This window comes from Hippopotamus amphibius, chromosome 4 (genome assembly GCF_030028045.1).
Source record: "Hippopotamus amphibius kiboko isolate mHipAmp2 chromosome 4, mHipAmp2.hap2, whole genome shotgun sequence".
NCBI classification, from domain to species: Eukaryota; Metazoa; Chordata; class Mammalia; order Artiodactyla; family Hippopotamidae; genus Hippopotamus; species Hippopotamus amphibius.
Window position 1 is genome coordinate 95,345,431 of NC_080189.1, and position 18,608 is coordinate 95,364,038.

Genomic DNA, 18,608 nt, shown 5'->3' on the forward strand with positions numbered 1-18,608 from the left:
GTTATTAACATTTCCTATGGTAAATTCATGATAGGGCTCATTTTACAAATGAGTGCTTTTTAAGAGAATAATTATGCAGCTTCTAAAGGGTGGTATATATATTTATATATACATAAAACTATTGTATACAAGCAATTTATAGTTGAAGTATATTGGATATTACTTGAAAAATCTAGATTTATGAACCAGAAAGGAAAACTTCCGTGCCAAACTAAGTTTTACAGGTTATGAAATGTACTGATGATGCAAACTTGCTGTATAAACTTGAAATATTTAACAGATATCTAGAGACTAAATAAATAAGACATTTAAAATATTCATTCTTAGGAAAATACATTTGTAAAACTCATTATGTCTTATTATAAGAAATAAACTAGAGAATGATGTTTGCGAATATTCGGAATATTTTGAAGTTGGATCACATATATCCTCTGAGTAATAAAATAATACAAATATAAGACTGTTTTAAGACCATTTTTACTTTTTAGATTAATGGAGGTGTGAGTGCATGCACTTCTTGGATTTAAAATTTTATTTGGAAAGAACTTGGGAAGAACTTTATAAATGAAACAATGGAAGTTCAGGGGATAAGTCAGTTGGACTATCTCATTGGAAGTAAATCAACATGTGTGTTTAATAAACAGTTAGGAAAATTTAGGAATTTTACTAATGGCTGCTAAATCATGAGGTATCCTCCATTCCATTCCTGAAACACGTATTCGTTAACGTTTCTTCCTTTAACAACGGACAGGTAACACGATATTTCCAGATGATTTGCCTAAATATGTCTAGAAATAGCCTACAGCATGGCAATAGCATGTTTTTTCTGCAAGGAGAAAAGATTTAACCCAAATGCAAAGAAAAGGCAACATACAACACAGAGTTGAACAAATGCAAAATGGAATTTAAGCTTACACCTAGAAGCCAAGAAAATAAGTCAAAGTGGGACTGAATGCATGATATTAACTGATTGTTTTCCTATTAAAAATAAGAATATTTAAAGTTGGTACTTTTAAAGCCCATAATAATTATGCTACTAGTGGTTATTTGTTGACAAATATTATCTGGTGTCTAAAATGTGTCACACCATGTCCTGTAGAAAACTGTGTAGATTGACAAAAAGAGTATGCTTTTACACAAAATGTTTTATATTTCAAATCTAATCTGAATAAAAAAACTCCAAACTGAAAGCACACACCTTATCATCATAGTGCTGGGCCAGGGAAATGGGAGGAGAGTTAGAATAAGTAGTATTTAGTGTTACAATTCAGAATCTATTAGTCAGAATGCCTTACTAGGTAAAACACATTTGATTACAATATTCCTTTGAGGTAAAACGATAAAATTAAATCTTAATCTAGCTAACACTATGGTTAATCCAACGTGGTTTCTAAAAACTCAGTCAGGCTTAGGGAAAACTGCTTTACTTTGACTCCGTGTTTTGAGCAATATCTTCATACTTTTCTCACAATGAATATCCAGAAATTTATTGATCTATTAATAACTCATAAGAGAAGAGTTTAAGTCACTTTCAGTTTGTCAAAAATAGGCAGTAATTTTTATTATACTCCTCTTTTTTCTAACCTGCCAAGAATTGTAAAGTTCTGAGATGATTTCTCTAGAATTTAAACCAGTATATCATGAACACAATTAAATACCATAATAATACGTCTCATTTTTCCCAGTAGACATGCAGGCTGCATTTTTTCTTAACTTCGTACCTTCTGCTAAATTCTAAAGTTGGAATTCTAGTCAACCCACGGTCTACTCTCTGAGAATATTAGTGACTTACTGTTCTACACACGCCAGATACACGCTGTTCACAAAGAGGGGGAAAAAATGCATTTAAGGAGAGTCAAGGGAATCTTGCTTCCTGTCAAACTACAAGCCTCTGAAATACCTGATTGTTAAGCAGCTTGTGTCATCTCCTGCCAATTACATCCTGATGGAGGAAGATGAAAGGCAATTCTTTGACCAAAACAGAATTTGCCTTTATCCTCAGAGAGCTTTAATTCGAAACTCAAACAATGTAGCATAGTTTTCTCCTAATGCTACCTTCAGTTATTATCTTTTTAATGTTAGTGTGGACATATTTCTGCTTTTGCCCTCCCCTTATCTCATTGGCCCTCTCACCTTAAAACTCCCACTTCCCTACACTGTCAGGAGAAGCTGTTGCTGAACAATGCATTGCCAATTATATTTATTGCTTCCTCTGTGCTGGTCTTCAGAATTGTGGACGTCAACATAAATGTTACGTGACAAGTGACAGTACTTACAGAATCTTAAGTGTCATACTTGATTCAGAGCACTGAAGTCTGCAAAGAATCTCTATTCTATTTTAAACAAAGGGCCCAAAATAAAAATTAATAGATGTCATTATCATTAGTATTATTATGCAATAAATTCCACTGTTAGCTCAACTTATTTTAACAAATGGACTTTGAGGCACATTACTTCATTCTTTTCTTCTCTTAGTCCCTCTTCCCTCCTTTAAGTGTAGTCATGTGTATCAGTCAACTATTTCTATTCTGACTTGCTACATAAGGGCCCTGACAGCAGAATAACTTTCAATTGCAGATCAAATGTTACAGTGAAAATTTTACTCAAATCTGTTCTCTACTTAGAGCCATATGCATATGAAGGATAAAACAATTATACCAATGACAAGAAAAAAATCAAAAGTGCTAAAATTTTAGCATAGTTGTATGTTAATCAATATGGATTATTTCTGACATAAAAATGGTGATATATGTCAAATTTATAAAATAGCTTGTATTAAAATATGGAGTACCCACATTTTAAAAAGAGACTATTTGGTGTTATTCAAGGGTTCAAACTGGCTGGGGATCTTTATGTCAGGTCCTCATTCTGATTTGCACCCTGTGGCTTTTTGCACAAAAGAAACACTAGAATAATTAACCCTTGAGAGATGAAGAAATGTTCCTTAACAGTTAAGAGTTTATGATGTGAATCCCTCCTGCAAATATATATCCTATTTCAGATAAATTTCTCTAATCCCTATTATAGGACTTACATACAATATATGTATCTATTTATTAGTCTGCCTTTTCACCTGTGTTGCTATGAGAGTATATATAATAGTATTATCTACAATACAAGAGAAGTGAGGGAAATTTGCTCTAAGGAAGTAATGCTTGAGTTGGGATCAGAAGGATGAGATTGATTTGTTAAAGCAAATTTCCAAGGGAAGAGCCATCCAAGAAACAGGCACAATAAGTGCAAAGACCTTATTTTCAGAGACAGGGAATGTAAAGGAACCAAAAGAAGCAAAGGAACTCCAGAATGTTAGGAGAGGGTAAGGGGAGAGTGGTCCAAAAAAGGATGCTGAGATAGGAAGGACCAAGACCAAAAAGTAGATTTCCCTAGTTGCTAAAGTTAAAAGGAGACAAGGGAATGCTTTTAAACAGAGGTGATAGGCTACTGTTTGCCTTCTGAGAAGACTGCTCTGGCTTCAGTGTGATAACCTGACTGGACAGGCCAAGTAATGGTGGTGAGCAGCAGGTAGGAAACAGGATCCGAGTTAGGAATATTATTTCACCAAGTGGAACCATCTGTCGTGGTGACCTTTACACAGCTTGTCTGATGTCCAGCAGAAGAGTCTACTTAGTCTACTACATACAGGCATGATCTTAGAGGCAAATATCTTTCTTTTTTTACTTCCTAAATACTTTCTCACAAATCTAAGATCACGGCTTCTTGCCATCTTTGCCCATGATTCACTTTCTTTGACTTCAAACATGGCTTGCTTTCCTGAATTTAAATATGTACATTTTCAATAGTTTTCTTTTTACTTTATTATTTTAAAGAAACTATGGTCAAAGTTAAGGCTCTTATGTCACTATTTTTCAAAGTTAAGGCTCTAATGTCATTATTTTTAGCCACTCATATTTCAGAATATTCTTATGCATATAATGACGGGTGTGCCCAGGAGAGAATGTCACATATGTACATGTCATCTACCAGACATAAAGTCGGGAACAGCTGTTGTAACAGTCAGAATCCTGGAAAATGCTAAATCACATGATAGTAGAATCTATACTTAATAACAGCATATGATACCAATCGTAAAAGAAAGAAAAACCACCACCTTTGGGATACAAAAACTCACAAGCCTGAAAGTTGCCCAAATTTATAAAGTACTTTAAAATGTATTTCCTTTGGATATTTGCAATAGTCCATGCAATAGCTGAATGATGGACAATGCCTAGGCAAATTCTATCCCTATATAGAACTGATCCATTTCAAAACACTTTTCCCACAACTTCCTTAAGTTAAATGGAAAATAGACTACAATCTATATTTACAAATATACGTTCAGATAATTTAAACTGACTTATATTCCTTATATCACACTTCCACAATTTTGTCTAAGATGTTGCCATCACCGTGGACATAAACATACACATATATATATAACATATGATAAACAGTTTTACATATAAAAGTTATATACATATGTACTATATATACATATATATATTTCCTATTGAAAACAGAGAACTCACTATAGGAATTATAAATACTTTAAATATAAATCAAACTGCATTCATTTTAATATTTTTTTCTAAATCAGACTTTCTTTGGATCTATTGATGTCTATGACTATAAATAAATTTGTTTCTGCATTCTTTTTCTTTTCTCATGCTCTGTGTCAACACTCAACTGGTCTCCACCCTGTTCATTAAACCCTTTTTCTAACAGATGTTGCTTTTTTTTTTTTCCCTTTTACTCTTTCATGTTATCCAGGAAAGATCAAAGAGTTTAGTCACTCTTGTCCATTGTATGCAGACGTGTGTGGGTGAAATTTTGCATGATTTTGGTGTTCACCATGTTCAGGTTCCCTTCCTAATGTTTCAATTATTTTCTTTTTTAATATTTGATATGTGTTGACTGCTTCAACTAACAGAAATCATCTTTAATCTAGCTACTTTTATGAGAATAAAGGAAAACAACATGAAGTATTGAAACAACATTCAAATTTTATCTATTTTGAAGAGACAGCTGACTCATTTTGGATAAGTAAATATTGCTTTTGTAAAAGAAATCATACTATTTTTCTCTGACATTTCATTATATAGTTCATAATCAGGCCATGAATGCATGGAGAAAGAAAACAAAACTATATTTTAAAAGTAATTATCTAATGTTACTTATTCACTTTATTTTAATTTAAAAAAACCTTATAAACAGCTTGATGTGAATGAAAAATTGTGCCTTTCACATCCTTTTCTGTGTTTGACAGTGACAGCAAAGGCAAGGTAGTATGGAAAGAATTCTGAATTAGCTGTCAGGAGAGCTGAGGTTAAGTTCAGCTTTTACCACTAAGTAGCCATGGGATTTGAGAATACTATTTAAGCAATCTGAGTTTAAATCTCTTATATTATAAAATGAAAGATAGGAATTAGAGGAGCTATGCAGTAACTATATAGTATTTTATAAACATGTACTTTTAAGCAAGAATTTATGGAAATTGTGGTCACAGTTTAACTCTGGACACATCATTTTTTAGAAAGTAAGATATCAGATATTGCTGAGCTTTCTGCTTAGGATGGTATTGAGCTTCAGTAGTCTTGTGTATATCAAATTTTCCAATTTAATTTCTTGTACTAAAATCTTCCAGATCAGAATATTTTTCTTAGCAGCACAGTTGAAAAATAACTTTTCATTTCTTTCTTAGGAGCTTATTAAAATTTTCAGACTCTGATTAGTGTAAGGTAGGACAGTGAATGGGATTACATTTTTTATCATCCATGTGGCAAACACATAATTTCATTTTGTTTTTTCATTTCATCTGAAGTTGATTTTAATCAAGAGACTGGAAACTACTGATTGCCTCTAATGCATTTTATGAACAAGGGGGTGTCATTGCACTTCTAGTTTTCTGGACGTGTGCATGGTAAAAGTGGAAATATTTTGCTTATCGATGGCAAAATATTTTTCTATTATTCTGTCAGATAAATTATTAAATCTTATTCTAGAAAAATATTTATATGTGTCTAAGAGACTGTGCAATCTTGGCATGAAGTTTTTAAAAACTCCATACTGTTGTTAGGAAAAATTTGCAAAAATCTGACATAGTGTCAAGGTAGTACCTAGGATAGCTATCTAGCACGACATAATACAAAGAATAGGTGTTCCTCCCTGCAAATCTTCCACCTGTCTCCAAGATTTAGGCCAGCAAAGGGCAAGTCAATCTGGGACACTAAACATCCATCCTTTCCAGGTTAAGTAATTTAAATATGAGGTAAGACAGCTATTAAATGCCAACAAAATATAAATCAAAAGAAGAAAAGTTTGCCAGGATAAAAGCATTTAAAAGGAGCTTGAACTCTTGGCATATACACAAAACCCCATTTGCAACACTAGAGAGATCCAGACTTTTAGCCTCTGTATAAAGCTTTGTGATAATCTCAGCTGAGGTAACTAGTTAAAATAGAAGCTAGTCTTGCAGTTCTTAATCATCAATTATATATCCATAATGCATATTAGGTATTTATTTATCACAAGAGAAATCCTGAGGTATAAAAATGTTGAGACCAGTTTAATGTCATTTCGGTGGCAGAAAAAGTCACACAATGAATCAGTGACAGACCTGTGAATTGATTTTAGATCCCATTAGACTCCCTTTTTAGCCACTCAGCAATTCCTGAGATTGCTTTCAGTGGCCAGAGATGCACAATCGAATTAAAATGGCAGACTGGAAAATAAAAATAAAATAAAAATGGAAAGTAGTTGTTCTAGGTGGTTTGAGTTCTGACAATTTGAAACAATATATTTCCTGCATGTAAACATACAAATCTCAAAACTGCACTCAGGTACTAATATCAAAATTTCTATCATTTATATAGAAATGGATTTAATACCAAAGCATACGAGTAAAATAGGCAAAGATAGAAATAATTTGTGTTAAGTGAAAGTTGAAAGTCTATGCCATTCAATTTTTGAGGCGATTAAAATGTGCTTTCACCTAAGTATATATTTATCAAAATACATTTGTTCTAACTGAAAACTCTATAGACTCATAAGTACAAAATTAATTTTGAGTAAAAATGTAGCTTTTTTCCAAATATGTTAATATTTCACTATCTTCATAGGCAGAGATAGCTTGATAAGCCCCATTTATATTAAGGAAAATGAAATAAAGACTGTCAATTTTCTGTTATCTGATAATTTGTTAAGTATTTTCTGTTTATTAGAGAATCTAAAATTCTATATATAGTAATATCTAGACTCTTCTGTGTCTTAAAAATATTACATGATCAAAATACTGAGAAATAGTAAAAGGACATGTTTCCTTGCTAAACTTACTTTGAATGAGAATTTGGAAACATTAATTTTTTAAATATTTTAAGAAATCTATCTCAAATATATTTCTATTAATGCTACACATTCTGATTTTCCCTTTTGGGTAAAAAAGAATTACAACTTTCTTTGATTGTAAAATATATGAGCACTCTCCTGTGTGTCTAAGTGGAAGTAGCAATAGGCAGATTTTGTTTGTTTTTGCTCAACACCTTTATTACACAGAGAGGGAATTAGTAGAAACAGAAACTTACTTGCTTCATGGGGTACCCAAGCACTTCTTTTACTGAAACATGACTTCCAGGTTATATTATTATCATATCCTTTTAAAGGACTCCATGAATTTGCCATTGTCATTTTACCAAGCTGACAATCACTGTCACATTTTCAGCACCAAGAACGCAACGCTTCTTTTAGGAAGGTTCCTAATAATGCAAGCTGTAATCCATTTTACTTGAAATTCACTATTTTGAGAGTGTTTAGACCTAAATATTAATGAACACATAGTGCATGTTATTGAATATGGCAGGATTTCCTTCTTTTTTAAGGCCTAATCATATTTCATTGTATCTAACACCACATTTTCTTTATCCATTCATCTGTTGGTGGACATTTATGCTATTTCCATATCTTAGCTATTATAAATATTGTTGCAATTAACTTGAAGGATATTATGCTAGGTAAAATAAGCCATGTCAGAAGACCAAATGCTGCATGATTCCCGTTATATGAGGAATCCTAAAGAGTCAAACTCACAGAATCAGAGAATAGAACTGTGGTTGTCAGGAGCTAGAGGTGGGGAAAATGGGGTGTTGCTGCTCAATGGGTATAAAGTTTCAGTTACACAAGACAAGTAAGTTCTAGAGATCAGCTGCACAACACTGTGCCTATAGTTAACATTACTGAATTGTGCACTTGAAAAGTTGAGAGTAGATCTTGTGTTATGTATTCTTACCACAATAAAAAAAATTAATAAAGAAACACACATGGGACAGCATCCTACCAATGAAGATCGTACAATATTAGACATAATACTGATGTCACTAGAAAGGTCATATGTTATGAAGGTTGTTACAGAAAATTTACTAGGTGTGTGATGACTGGTAGGTTGTTAAATGTCTTAGGAGACTTAGTTTCCTAAATTGAAAAATGGAAATAACACTCCATCACAGGGTTATGGATACAAAATGCTATAATGTTCATAAAACCATCAAATATGACAATGATAGTTATGAATAATAATAAAATTAATGAAAAAATCATGGAGAGTAGTCATAGCAGGAGGGGAACTGGGCAGAATAACAAGGAATAAACTGGGTATAACATTCTCATAAAAATTTCACAAAATCAGTATAAGCTATAATATCATAAAGAAATTAAAATTAAAGCATGGATTTTTTTTCATTAAAAATTACTATTTCTAAGTACAATATGTTATATCCTGTTTCTTTTTGTTAGTTATATGTTTGTTTTTTTATCTTTATTTTTTAAACAAAGTGTGTTTGAATGCCTATCACATATGTATTACACAAAATAGCATTCTCTGGTTTTACAACTGTGGAGAAATCATGTTTTTGTGATACACTATGGGTGAGAAATTCACATAACTTTGCATATGGTAGCTTAATGTTTTATGCACAATACAAATTCAGCTTATTTATAGACTTAGGAGTGAAAATTGAGTGTGCATAAGCCACAGTAACGCTACAAAACACATTTACCTAATTGTCCCAAAACAATTGGGAAACCATTTTTTCACTGGGGAGTTTAAAGAGTATCATCATTTCAGTGTACCTCATCTAGTGGTTTATAAAATTTAGAAGAGAATTTTAAACATTACTCCGTGTCTTTCCCTCAGTACTAGTCCAAGTTCTCATCATGTGATACCACTCAACTTTTGCCATAGTCTCAAAATGGATGTACCTATATGTCTATAGGTACATCCCTGCTCCACACACACATTTACGCCAAAAATATGTTTCAGAACCAATCACAGCAATGCCAGCACTCTCCTTCTAAAATCTTGTTTAGCTCTTGACTAGATTCCCCAAACTCAACTTGTTCCTAATTTTCCAGCCCCCCTTTTTTTTTTGCAAATCACTGTACTCTATGCACACTGGAATATTCGCCATTTCCCTGTGGCCTTTCATGTCTCTGTCCTTCTATTCTAATGGATCCTCCACATCCATCAATCCTTCACCCATTTTTTCAGAATCCAGCTTAAATGTGATGGCCTTTGTTCACCTCATCGAGCCTTCCCTTATTTACACTCATCATTGTGTTCAGACTAGGCACACATTAAGTATTTTTGAAATAAAACAAATACATGACAAAATTCTCTGACTTAAATACCTTAAATCGGAATTAATGACTTTAACCCTTCTCCTGCTCTGCACCGGGCTGGTACTTCCTATTAAAGGAGCAGGTTCTCCATTCAGACATAAACCACTGAAAAGTGTGATAGCCTCAGGCCCATTACAAAATACCTATGGAAACCTTAATTTTCTTATCAATAAAATGAGGATGTGAAGAGTACCCACCTCATCAGATTTGGTGAAAACTAAGGTAATACATTCAAAGCAGCCATTACAGAGCATAATTATCGCTTAGTAAATACTAGTTGTCAGAAGTATCATTATTATTACTGACGTTTTCACCTATGTTGAAGTTTTATATTTATGTATATGTTAAATCTTTGAGGGCAGATATTTGTGTTTATATTCCTCACCATTATTAATAGAAACTTGCTTACAGAAAACATTTCCTATACTTTTATTAAAGTCAATTTTATGTCTATTGCATAGAAATTGCTTCTGAATACAAACTGCTTACAAGATCACTTGGGCACTGATTGTAGCAATGAAGAGAACTGTAGCTACAAATCTGAAGAACTCTAGATATCAATGTTAAGCCTCCATTATCTCCTAGTATTCCCTAAAATATACTTAATAAATACAATCTCCATCCCAGAACTTCTGGTTTTCTCAGTGCTACTCTTATCACCTGACACTGATTCTCATAACCAGCCTTTGCTATATCTATTCCCCCAGCTTGCATCACGTCCAAATTGACCACACGTGGTAAGCCTGAAGCAACTGAAAGCCATGAGGAACCTAGACCAGAGGCCATTACACTAGGGCAAGGGGAGTGTCCTCAGATGTGAACAGGGAACAGGTGACATTATCCGCTTAAAAGCTACCACAAGGTATCTTCTTAGTGCTCCATCAGTCACCTTACATCGTATATTTTCTAATATCAACTAAATTTATAAAATTATAAAGCTAAGTACCAATTCTTCCTCGTTAAAATTTAACCAAGAAAACTGGAAAGCAAATACAATTGAAATTAGCAATGGCAAAGCAATGTGACAATAATATCTTTGTGTATCTTGAAAAGTAAATACCTTCTTACAATATAAATGTGGTTCTAGTGACCAGAAGCTAGCCTTTGGGGCTAGCCGTTCTACCCTTCTTTGTGCTCTGGGGTAATTTAGTTCTCTAACTACTTTCCTCTGTTTGAACCACAGCAAGATCTTCCTTCACACAGCCCACTCTGACCTCACTTTAGCCTTTACTTGGCAGGAAGACAGTGTTTGCATGTCAAGTCAGCCTTTGTTTCCTCTCATTAGCCCAAGAAAATTAAAGGTATATCCTTGGCACTCACATGCTTAAGCAAGCAAGGGCACTAAAATCTTAAGATTTAACATGATTATGAGGTAGTTATCCAAATAATTCAGAATGGACTTCTATCATTTTCTCAGGTTATCATCAAGGTGAACCATCATGATTTAAAACAAATCTACAAGATAACTTGCTGATGTCTATTTGAAACACACTCCAAGAAGAGGTAAACATATTCTGATTTGTGGAAATTCAGTCTAAATTTATCCTGCTACTTTTCCAAAGTTTTAAATATATTAAACTAACACCTTCCTTCTTACCTGTATATCTGAGCTGTATTTCCACTACCTTAAACTTCGGTTCCAAATGAAGTAATTTAGGCAAGAAGACAAAGAGAAAAATGAATAAAAGCAGAACTAGAGTTCAAGGGCAAAGAAAGAGTCATGAAGAGGAAGGAGAACAAAAGAGAAGATGAAAACTTCCCAAACAGGTGAGCAGGCAATGGGGTTAATAAAGCACTATTCTTTGTGTTTTTTGAAAAATGTAATATTGATAACAAATTAGAGCTTTTGCAAACAGAAACTTCCTCTTAAAATAGATTATATAGGGAATCAGTGCAAAGCAATCAATCAAAAATGGCACAGTGGGAGAAAGGCTTAAGTTGGAGTACACACCTCCAGTGACAGATTAGCTCCAGTAAATATGTCTTTGATCCAAACCAGCTATTAGTAGTTACGAGGAAAAGAAAAAATATATTGGTTAATGTGCTGTTTATGATTTAGTCCTTATGTCTGTATTGATTGTGAATGAAGATGCCACTCATAAATTGAGTACTACAGATAATATAGTCTTTTAATAAGTAATTAATAATGACATCATTGCACTAATACGGCCTTAAGAAAACTGTTTAATTTTGTTCAGATTCTTTTTCTGGCACTAGGTGAACCAGATGTGACAAAACATGAAACAAAACACCCTGCAAGTTAAGTACTGAATGCTAACATTTCTATTTTTTCTGTCATTGTTCTTAGGGATAAAAAGGGAGGAAACACTATGAGGGAAACAAAACAAAACAAAAAAAACCCCAAATGTTTTACAATTGAACAAAATGAGTGTAGAGGGTAAAAGTGTATTAATCTTATAACTATGGTGTTTTCGTATCAAATATTTAGAGCAAACAAGTCAAAACATAAAATGGTGATCTGAAACAATTTAAATAGAGTGTAGGGGATGCTGGTTTGGACTCCTGGCGCTCTTTCTTTCTTTTACTATTTGTGACTTTCTTCCCCTAAACTTGTTTCTAATCATAACTTAGGTCCCCTGATTACCTCACTTCGCCAATATTTCTATTAATATTGATAAATAGCCTTATTGATAATATCTAGAGTTTAGAATGTGAATAGCTCATGGAAAATATACTGGTAAGCTCTTAAGGTCACAGAATTTATGAACTGTGATTCTTTACCTCAAATACAAATAGTAGAGCATTTTAACATTTAATGTGCAATATAAATGGTGGTATTGCTTACTCAGTACAGTAACTTACATGGTTCACCTTCCAACATGATTCAGGCATTGAAAGATTAGGGAAGAAAAACCTAGAAACCATAATGGTCTTGCTCTAACCACACTTGGCTCAGGCTGGTAGTGCAAATAAGGGACACACTGCCTCTGGTGGAAATAATGAAGCCGAGAAGAAATCACTGAAGAATCCTGACTTTTCCCACTTAGCCTACGACAATGTAAATTCAGACTCCAATGTATGATCTAGGTAAGAAAGATGGAAAGACATAACCGACTCCAAAACAGCGCCTCACTGTTTTACCAAAATATCTAAATTTCTCAGTTTTAGCATCTCCTCTTAGAAGTAAATTTGGACTCTATTGGAATCACTAACATAATACATTGAGAGAGAGAACTCAATTAGAAAAAGTTAGATTAGATGTATGAGTTAGTCAACAGAGCACTAGCTACCACTTAAGTAGCATTTTGGCCCTGGAGACTATTACTAAGAGCATTTGATTCAAAGTTTTTCATAAAAACAAACTCTTATTCTTAGTGGAAGAGGAGAACCAGACAAAACATTTTATTTTATATCTTGATATATTAGTTGTCACTGTAGAAATGACCTTAGAGATAGCCATTAAGTTTCACTGCATTTCTTAACGTCCCTTTGGTTCTATCATAAATTGAGATCATGACATTATAAGAGTATTTATAGAGTTAATATTTTCCAGCTCTCATCTGGGTCCATCTTTCTTTAGATTTCCTTCCCAGTACATAGAGGAGGTCCGTTTGGAATTTGAGAAAACATCCAGAGACTTCTTTGAAAAGCTACACTCCTCCTAAATTCATACATGTTTTATTAACAGATGTAAATTCGAAGGGGAAATACCATATACTATAAGCCTTTTGGGAATATTCTGTCTCGTAAGGATGACTTACACTTTTCATTTGAATGGCATGGATGCTGAGAGCTTAAACTCAAAATTCATCTGTACTCTAGCTCTGAATCATTCCATGAACTCTGCATGCGTTTTTATAATAAACACACACATGTGTATGAAGTATGTGACCTCACTGGCAGTTATCTGCAGTGTCAAGTACTATTGGAGGGTAACCAAGAATTGACTGACACACATCTTGTAGAACTGGAGTTAATTAATAGGTCTACCAATTCCCAACTGTACTACAGGAAACACAAAATCTGCTTAATACAATAATCAATGACATTCTGTGTGTGGTCATAAGGCATTCACTATACAGCAAGAGTAGATTTTGGAATACAGTATTCAGGAGTTTAAATATTGCTATTAAAATTCTAGAAAACTAAAATAAGTTCTATTTTCACAATTAGAAGACTAAACAAGGGTTTTGTTTTGTTTTGTTTCAGACTGTTCATCAATATTTAAAAGGAATTGTTAATTTCCTTGTACAAGTTCTGAAGCTATTAAATGACAAAGGGAGTCTTGCTTTGTTTCAAAAGTGATGTCTTTACTTCTGTGGCATCCAGCCATCTGGAATGGTTAAGTCCATAATTTCTAACAATGGGTTTCAACAATCTTGGGCACTCAATGTAAAACAAAGAGTTATTTTAAAGGAAGACTGCTGCAAAGAAAAAACTGGATATTAAAATGTCCATGAAGTCATGATAAAAGCAAAAAGCAAAGTGTCTTTTTTTATATTATAAAATTATTTATAATATGTAAAGGCTGGACAGAGGTTTAAAAAGGAAACTAGTTCATTATTTTATGTAGTATGGGGCAGGAAACAGCAAAGTACACATGGCTACTTTTCAATTAGAATATAGGAGAAAGATTTGTCTTGGTTCTACCTGAAAATCTATCCCTGTAAATAAAAGTTACTAAATTCAAACTTCATGAGAACTTACGAACTGTAATCCTACAATCCTGGCCTCAGTTCTGATTGCTATTTTATTTCTTATTCTTTCAATCTTTCCATTACCATCATTATTTTCCTAACTGCATGAAGCACATATTTTCTCTTTTTCTCAACTTCAAAAACAGCATAACAGTTTAAATCCGAGTGTAGTATTTTTAGTACCAATATAGATCAATTTAGAGCAGATTCTCTCTTAAGGTGGCTTAAGCATTTAAAATTAAATTTTACATTGTCTAGACAAACCACCTTGATAATATCTTTTCCAGAATTTCTTCGATTGACTGTCTAGACTGCTCCAAATTCCCCCAGGTAATTGCATAATGATCTTCCCTCTGACCCCCTGAACAGTCTGGAACAGTATCTTCCCATATATAGTTGTCATGCAAATCAAGATCACTGAGCTTCTGAAGTAGGATTTCTCTCAAAGGTTTTGAGTTTCAGAATTTCAGGAAAATACTTGTACGTCAATATCCCACCTTAAGGAGACTGGATGGGAAGCTTTATTTATTTATTTATTTCCGTGGAGGAAATGGCCTCCTTCATTTTCCTGGGTAAATGGCCTAGCTCCAGAACCTGTACCTCTGCATCCCCCCACCCACCCATAAAGCAACAATGAGTAATTGACGAGTTGAGACAGAAGGAACTCTGCTAAGGAGCAACTTCAAAAAGAAAGAAAAAAAAAATTCTACACTTTAGCGAACATGGTAAAAATACAGGAACAACATACGATATTTTAATTTAAACGGCCATCAAGATCATTTAAGCTTCAGATTTAAAAATGGAGGAAATTAAGCTAAGTACAGAATGACCTGGCAACAATGAGAGCCCATTCATTAGAGGTACATTTAACAGCAAGGTGACAATTATTACCATAAAAGCTGCAATGGCTTTCAGCCTGAGATACACATTTATATTTTAAAAATGATAATGTACCTACTACTTTTCAGACAGTGTTAAACTCTTACAACAACTGTATGAGGTAGAGACCATTCTCATCACCACTTTCTAGATTAGAAACAAAGACAGAAAGAAAGTAAGTAGCTTGCTCCGGATCAAGCATCAAGTACTGAATTGAGGTTGGACAAAAGGGCTGCAGTGTGAGGCTAGAGGACATGCATTTAACAATGATGGGATTAGAACTCCTTGAGTTTCTATAGTAAAACACATCAGTGGTCACGCCCTGCTGGGAGGGTTAGAAGGCAGTTGGAGGTAATAAGTCAATTTCTCATTTAAAATATATGGACACTGAGGATCATAGAGGTTTGTTTTGTTTTTACATATTATGAGACAGAATCTCAGAGAAGTTAAGTAATTTTTCCAGTGTTCCACAGCTAGTTAGTTGTAGAACATGATCAGAAGCCAGATGTGACCCTAAAGCTCATGTCTCTGCCACTAACCTATACTTTGAGCTCAGCTTTCCTGATCCCACTGTCCTATACAGCATGATGCCTGGCAAAATGTGAAAAGCTCAATATGACATGGACAAAGTTCTCTAGAGCTGTCTACAGTAAACAGAAAAGTGGGGTCCAAGTTTCAGGGTGCCTGACTATAGGAAATAGCTTAGAAGTAAGTAAAGAGGGAGAGATTTAGCCAGAAGTTACTAAAAAGTTAATTATGCTAAGTCTCCAGGACCGTGTGCAGGAAATTATTTCTAATTTCATCAATATAAAACAAGTAATTTAAGTAGAACTGCCCTTCTTAAAGTTACTTTTACTTAAAATTCTTGGGTGTGTCAGTAAGTACAGTATGCGTGCTTGTAAAAAGGAAGGAAGAAGGATGCAGTGGGAGAAGAGATTGATGAAGGCAAATGTCTAAACTGGTGAGACCTTGGGAAGGGGTTTTAATCTTCCCAGGATCATCAGGAAAGTCGTAATAACTGTGCTTAGTCTAGAAACCACATAGCCTCGAAGGTGTCTTCTTATACAAAGAAGGTACAACACAAACTGTTTTGATTTTTAAGCCTTGGAGTTGAAAGAACATATTTGTATCACTTTTGGACACCTTAAGAAAAAATAGAGAAAGGATCTAGAGTTGAAGTTATAAAGAAATGGCTAACGTAAATTATATTTTATCTTTAGAATTCCAGAAATATTCTGGGAACAAATCCTTTATCTGCTGAGTATTTCTGAATTTCAATTTGGAAGAAAATTCTGTCACAAATGATTTTCTCACCACTTGAACATTTTTGTTCTTCTTAGGATTTTGTGCCAAAAATTACAAAAGGGCTTATAAGTGAAGGCTATTGATAAATCCAATTCATGGAACTGCTTTCATACTAGTACTTTTTCCTTTAAATTCATCTCTAATTTCAAGTTTTATTTACATTTACCTAAGTTTAATTTCCTCACTAAATTTTCTCACTAAAACATCTTTTAGGAGCAATAGACAAACATGTTTTTTTTCCTTTTTGTACTGACAAAATAATAGCCCAAAATATAAAAGCAAAGCCTAGCTAAGCAGGAACACAAATGTGAGTGATTTAGGTCAAACATGAGATCAGATCATTGTGCACATGTATGGCATCCTTTCTTAATCCCTGGGCAGAAGAAAACAACTGTGGTGGCAGACACTTCTGGCTGAGGACAGAAACGGAGGGGAAAGCTGGCAGTATACAAATGAAGGAGACAACAGTACATATTCAGCCTGCTGACATCTGCTGCACATGCAAAATGGAGTGGACTCTGTAATCCAGGGTGAAAGCAAATGCTTTCTTCCTTCCTTCCTCCTGTTCCACAGTTATCGTTGAGTGATGGTCTCATTCTTTTTGCATTCACAGATTAAAATTAATAACAGCATCTGAATTCGAAGTAGGTCCCACTGAATAGCAAACCAGGAGTTAAATGAGCTGAAGAAATTAGTAATGAAGCATTTGAATAGGAAGGGGTCATGGACAAACACTATTTTTTAAAAGCCAGCTTTACCTCAGGATGATGTCCAATTTCAATGTAGGTGCAAATTGGATGAAAAGCCCCTGTTCCACAGGCGTACAAGTGAGTCTGATTATAAGCCTTAAGCACCTTGATGAAATTAGCACATTCTTTCTGTAAAACAAAAGGAAAACCAATGAGTTCTAGCAGTCAGCATGGCTGAGGTATCCTCTAGGGTGCTAGGCGTGTTTGAACAGATTTCTTTTGTTCATTTTTAGGGCTTATTATTCTATTGTTTGCTCACATTATTACATGAAATATAGAAGTTCTTATTTGGGGGGGTAAAATATAATATTCTCTTTAACTTTTTAATTAAAACTGTTTATAATTTATTTATACAAAAGTAAAATAAAGATATAGATAACCAATTATTATAGGTGACATTTCTAGAAATGAGAGAAACAGCAGATTATATGGTTAATTAATGAATTAGTTAAATCATAACAATGGTAAAAATTTCTTTGCAAAAGTCGCCTTTGAGTCATTTTGGAAAAGTAAATAAAAAATAAAAGGTAATACAACATTCTATTAAACATGAAACATCATTAGTAACTCATAATGATGGGCAACTGACTTTGAACTTCAATAGTGCTGCTTATTAGTGAGCTTTGTAGACCCTAAGAAGATAAAACCACTTCCTCCTTAAAAACTCGCTTAAGCCTCAAAGACAATTTGGGTATAACATGCGACAGAGAGATTGTTAGAGTTTGGAATGTCTATAGGCTGAAGGGTCTTTATTAGAGTGGCTATAATTAATAAATACTTCCATGGAGTTCATGTATATCCTGAACTCACACATGGATCCCCTGCCCAATGATCCCCCAGTTAAAGAAAAGCTACTTATAAGAGGGAATTATAGTCATATCTTATTATTATCTATAGAAGTTTAGACATTCCTGCCATTTTATTACCCAAATAAAATGTCACCTAAGAAATAAAATGGACAGATCTATTTATATTCTTTCCATATATTCTATCAATAGATCTTGTGAAAGAAAATGTACTTCTACGAACAAATAGGAATGAGCCTTTTGTGCCTGTTAAGGAAAGATTTAGGGGGAAAAATCAGATAGAATATAAACTGGATAATTTTATTGGCAAAGAAACCCAGAGTAGAAAAGACATAACTTTTGCAAACTATTTTTAAATAGATGAGTCCATATCAATACTGTAAAAAAAGAAAACAATGAAAAGAGAAATTCAAACTCTCAAAATATCTTCAAATAAAATGTAATTGGGGCTTGCGAGGTGGTGCAGTGGTTGAGAATCTGCCTGTCAATGCAGGGGACACGGGTTTGATCCCTGCTCCAGGAAGATCCCACATGCCGTGGAGCAA

At 33.8% G+C, this 18,608-nt stretch overlaps 1 protein-coding gene across 1 annotated transcript in view; it reads right to left on the reverse strand.

Annotated features, from left to right (window-relative positions):
- Nucleotides 1-18,608, reverse strand: part of SEMA3A (semaphorin 3A) — a 479,868-nt gene that overhangs the window by 115,097 nt on the left and 346,163 nt on the right. The window contains exon 6 of the mRNA XM_057733716.1: nt 17,267-17,386. Within this exon, the coding sequence (XP_057589699.1) occupies nt 17,267-17,386 (120 nt within the window). The remainder of the gene's footprint in view (nt 1-17,266; nt 17,387-18,608) is intronic.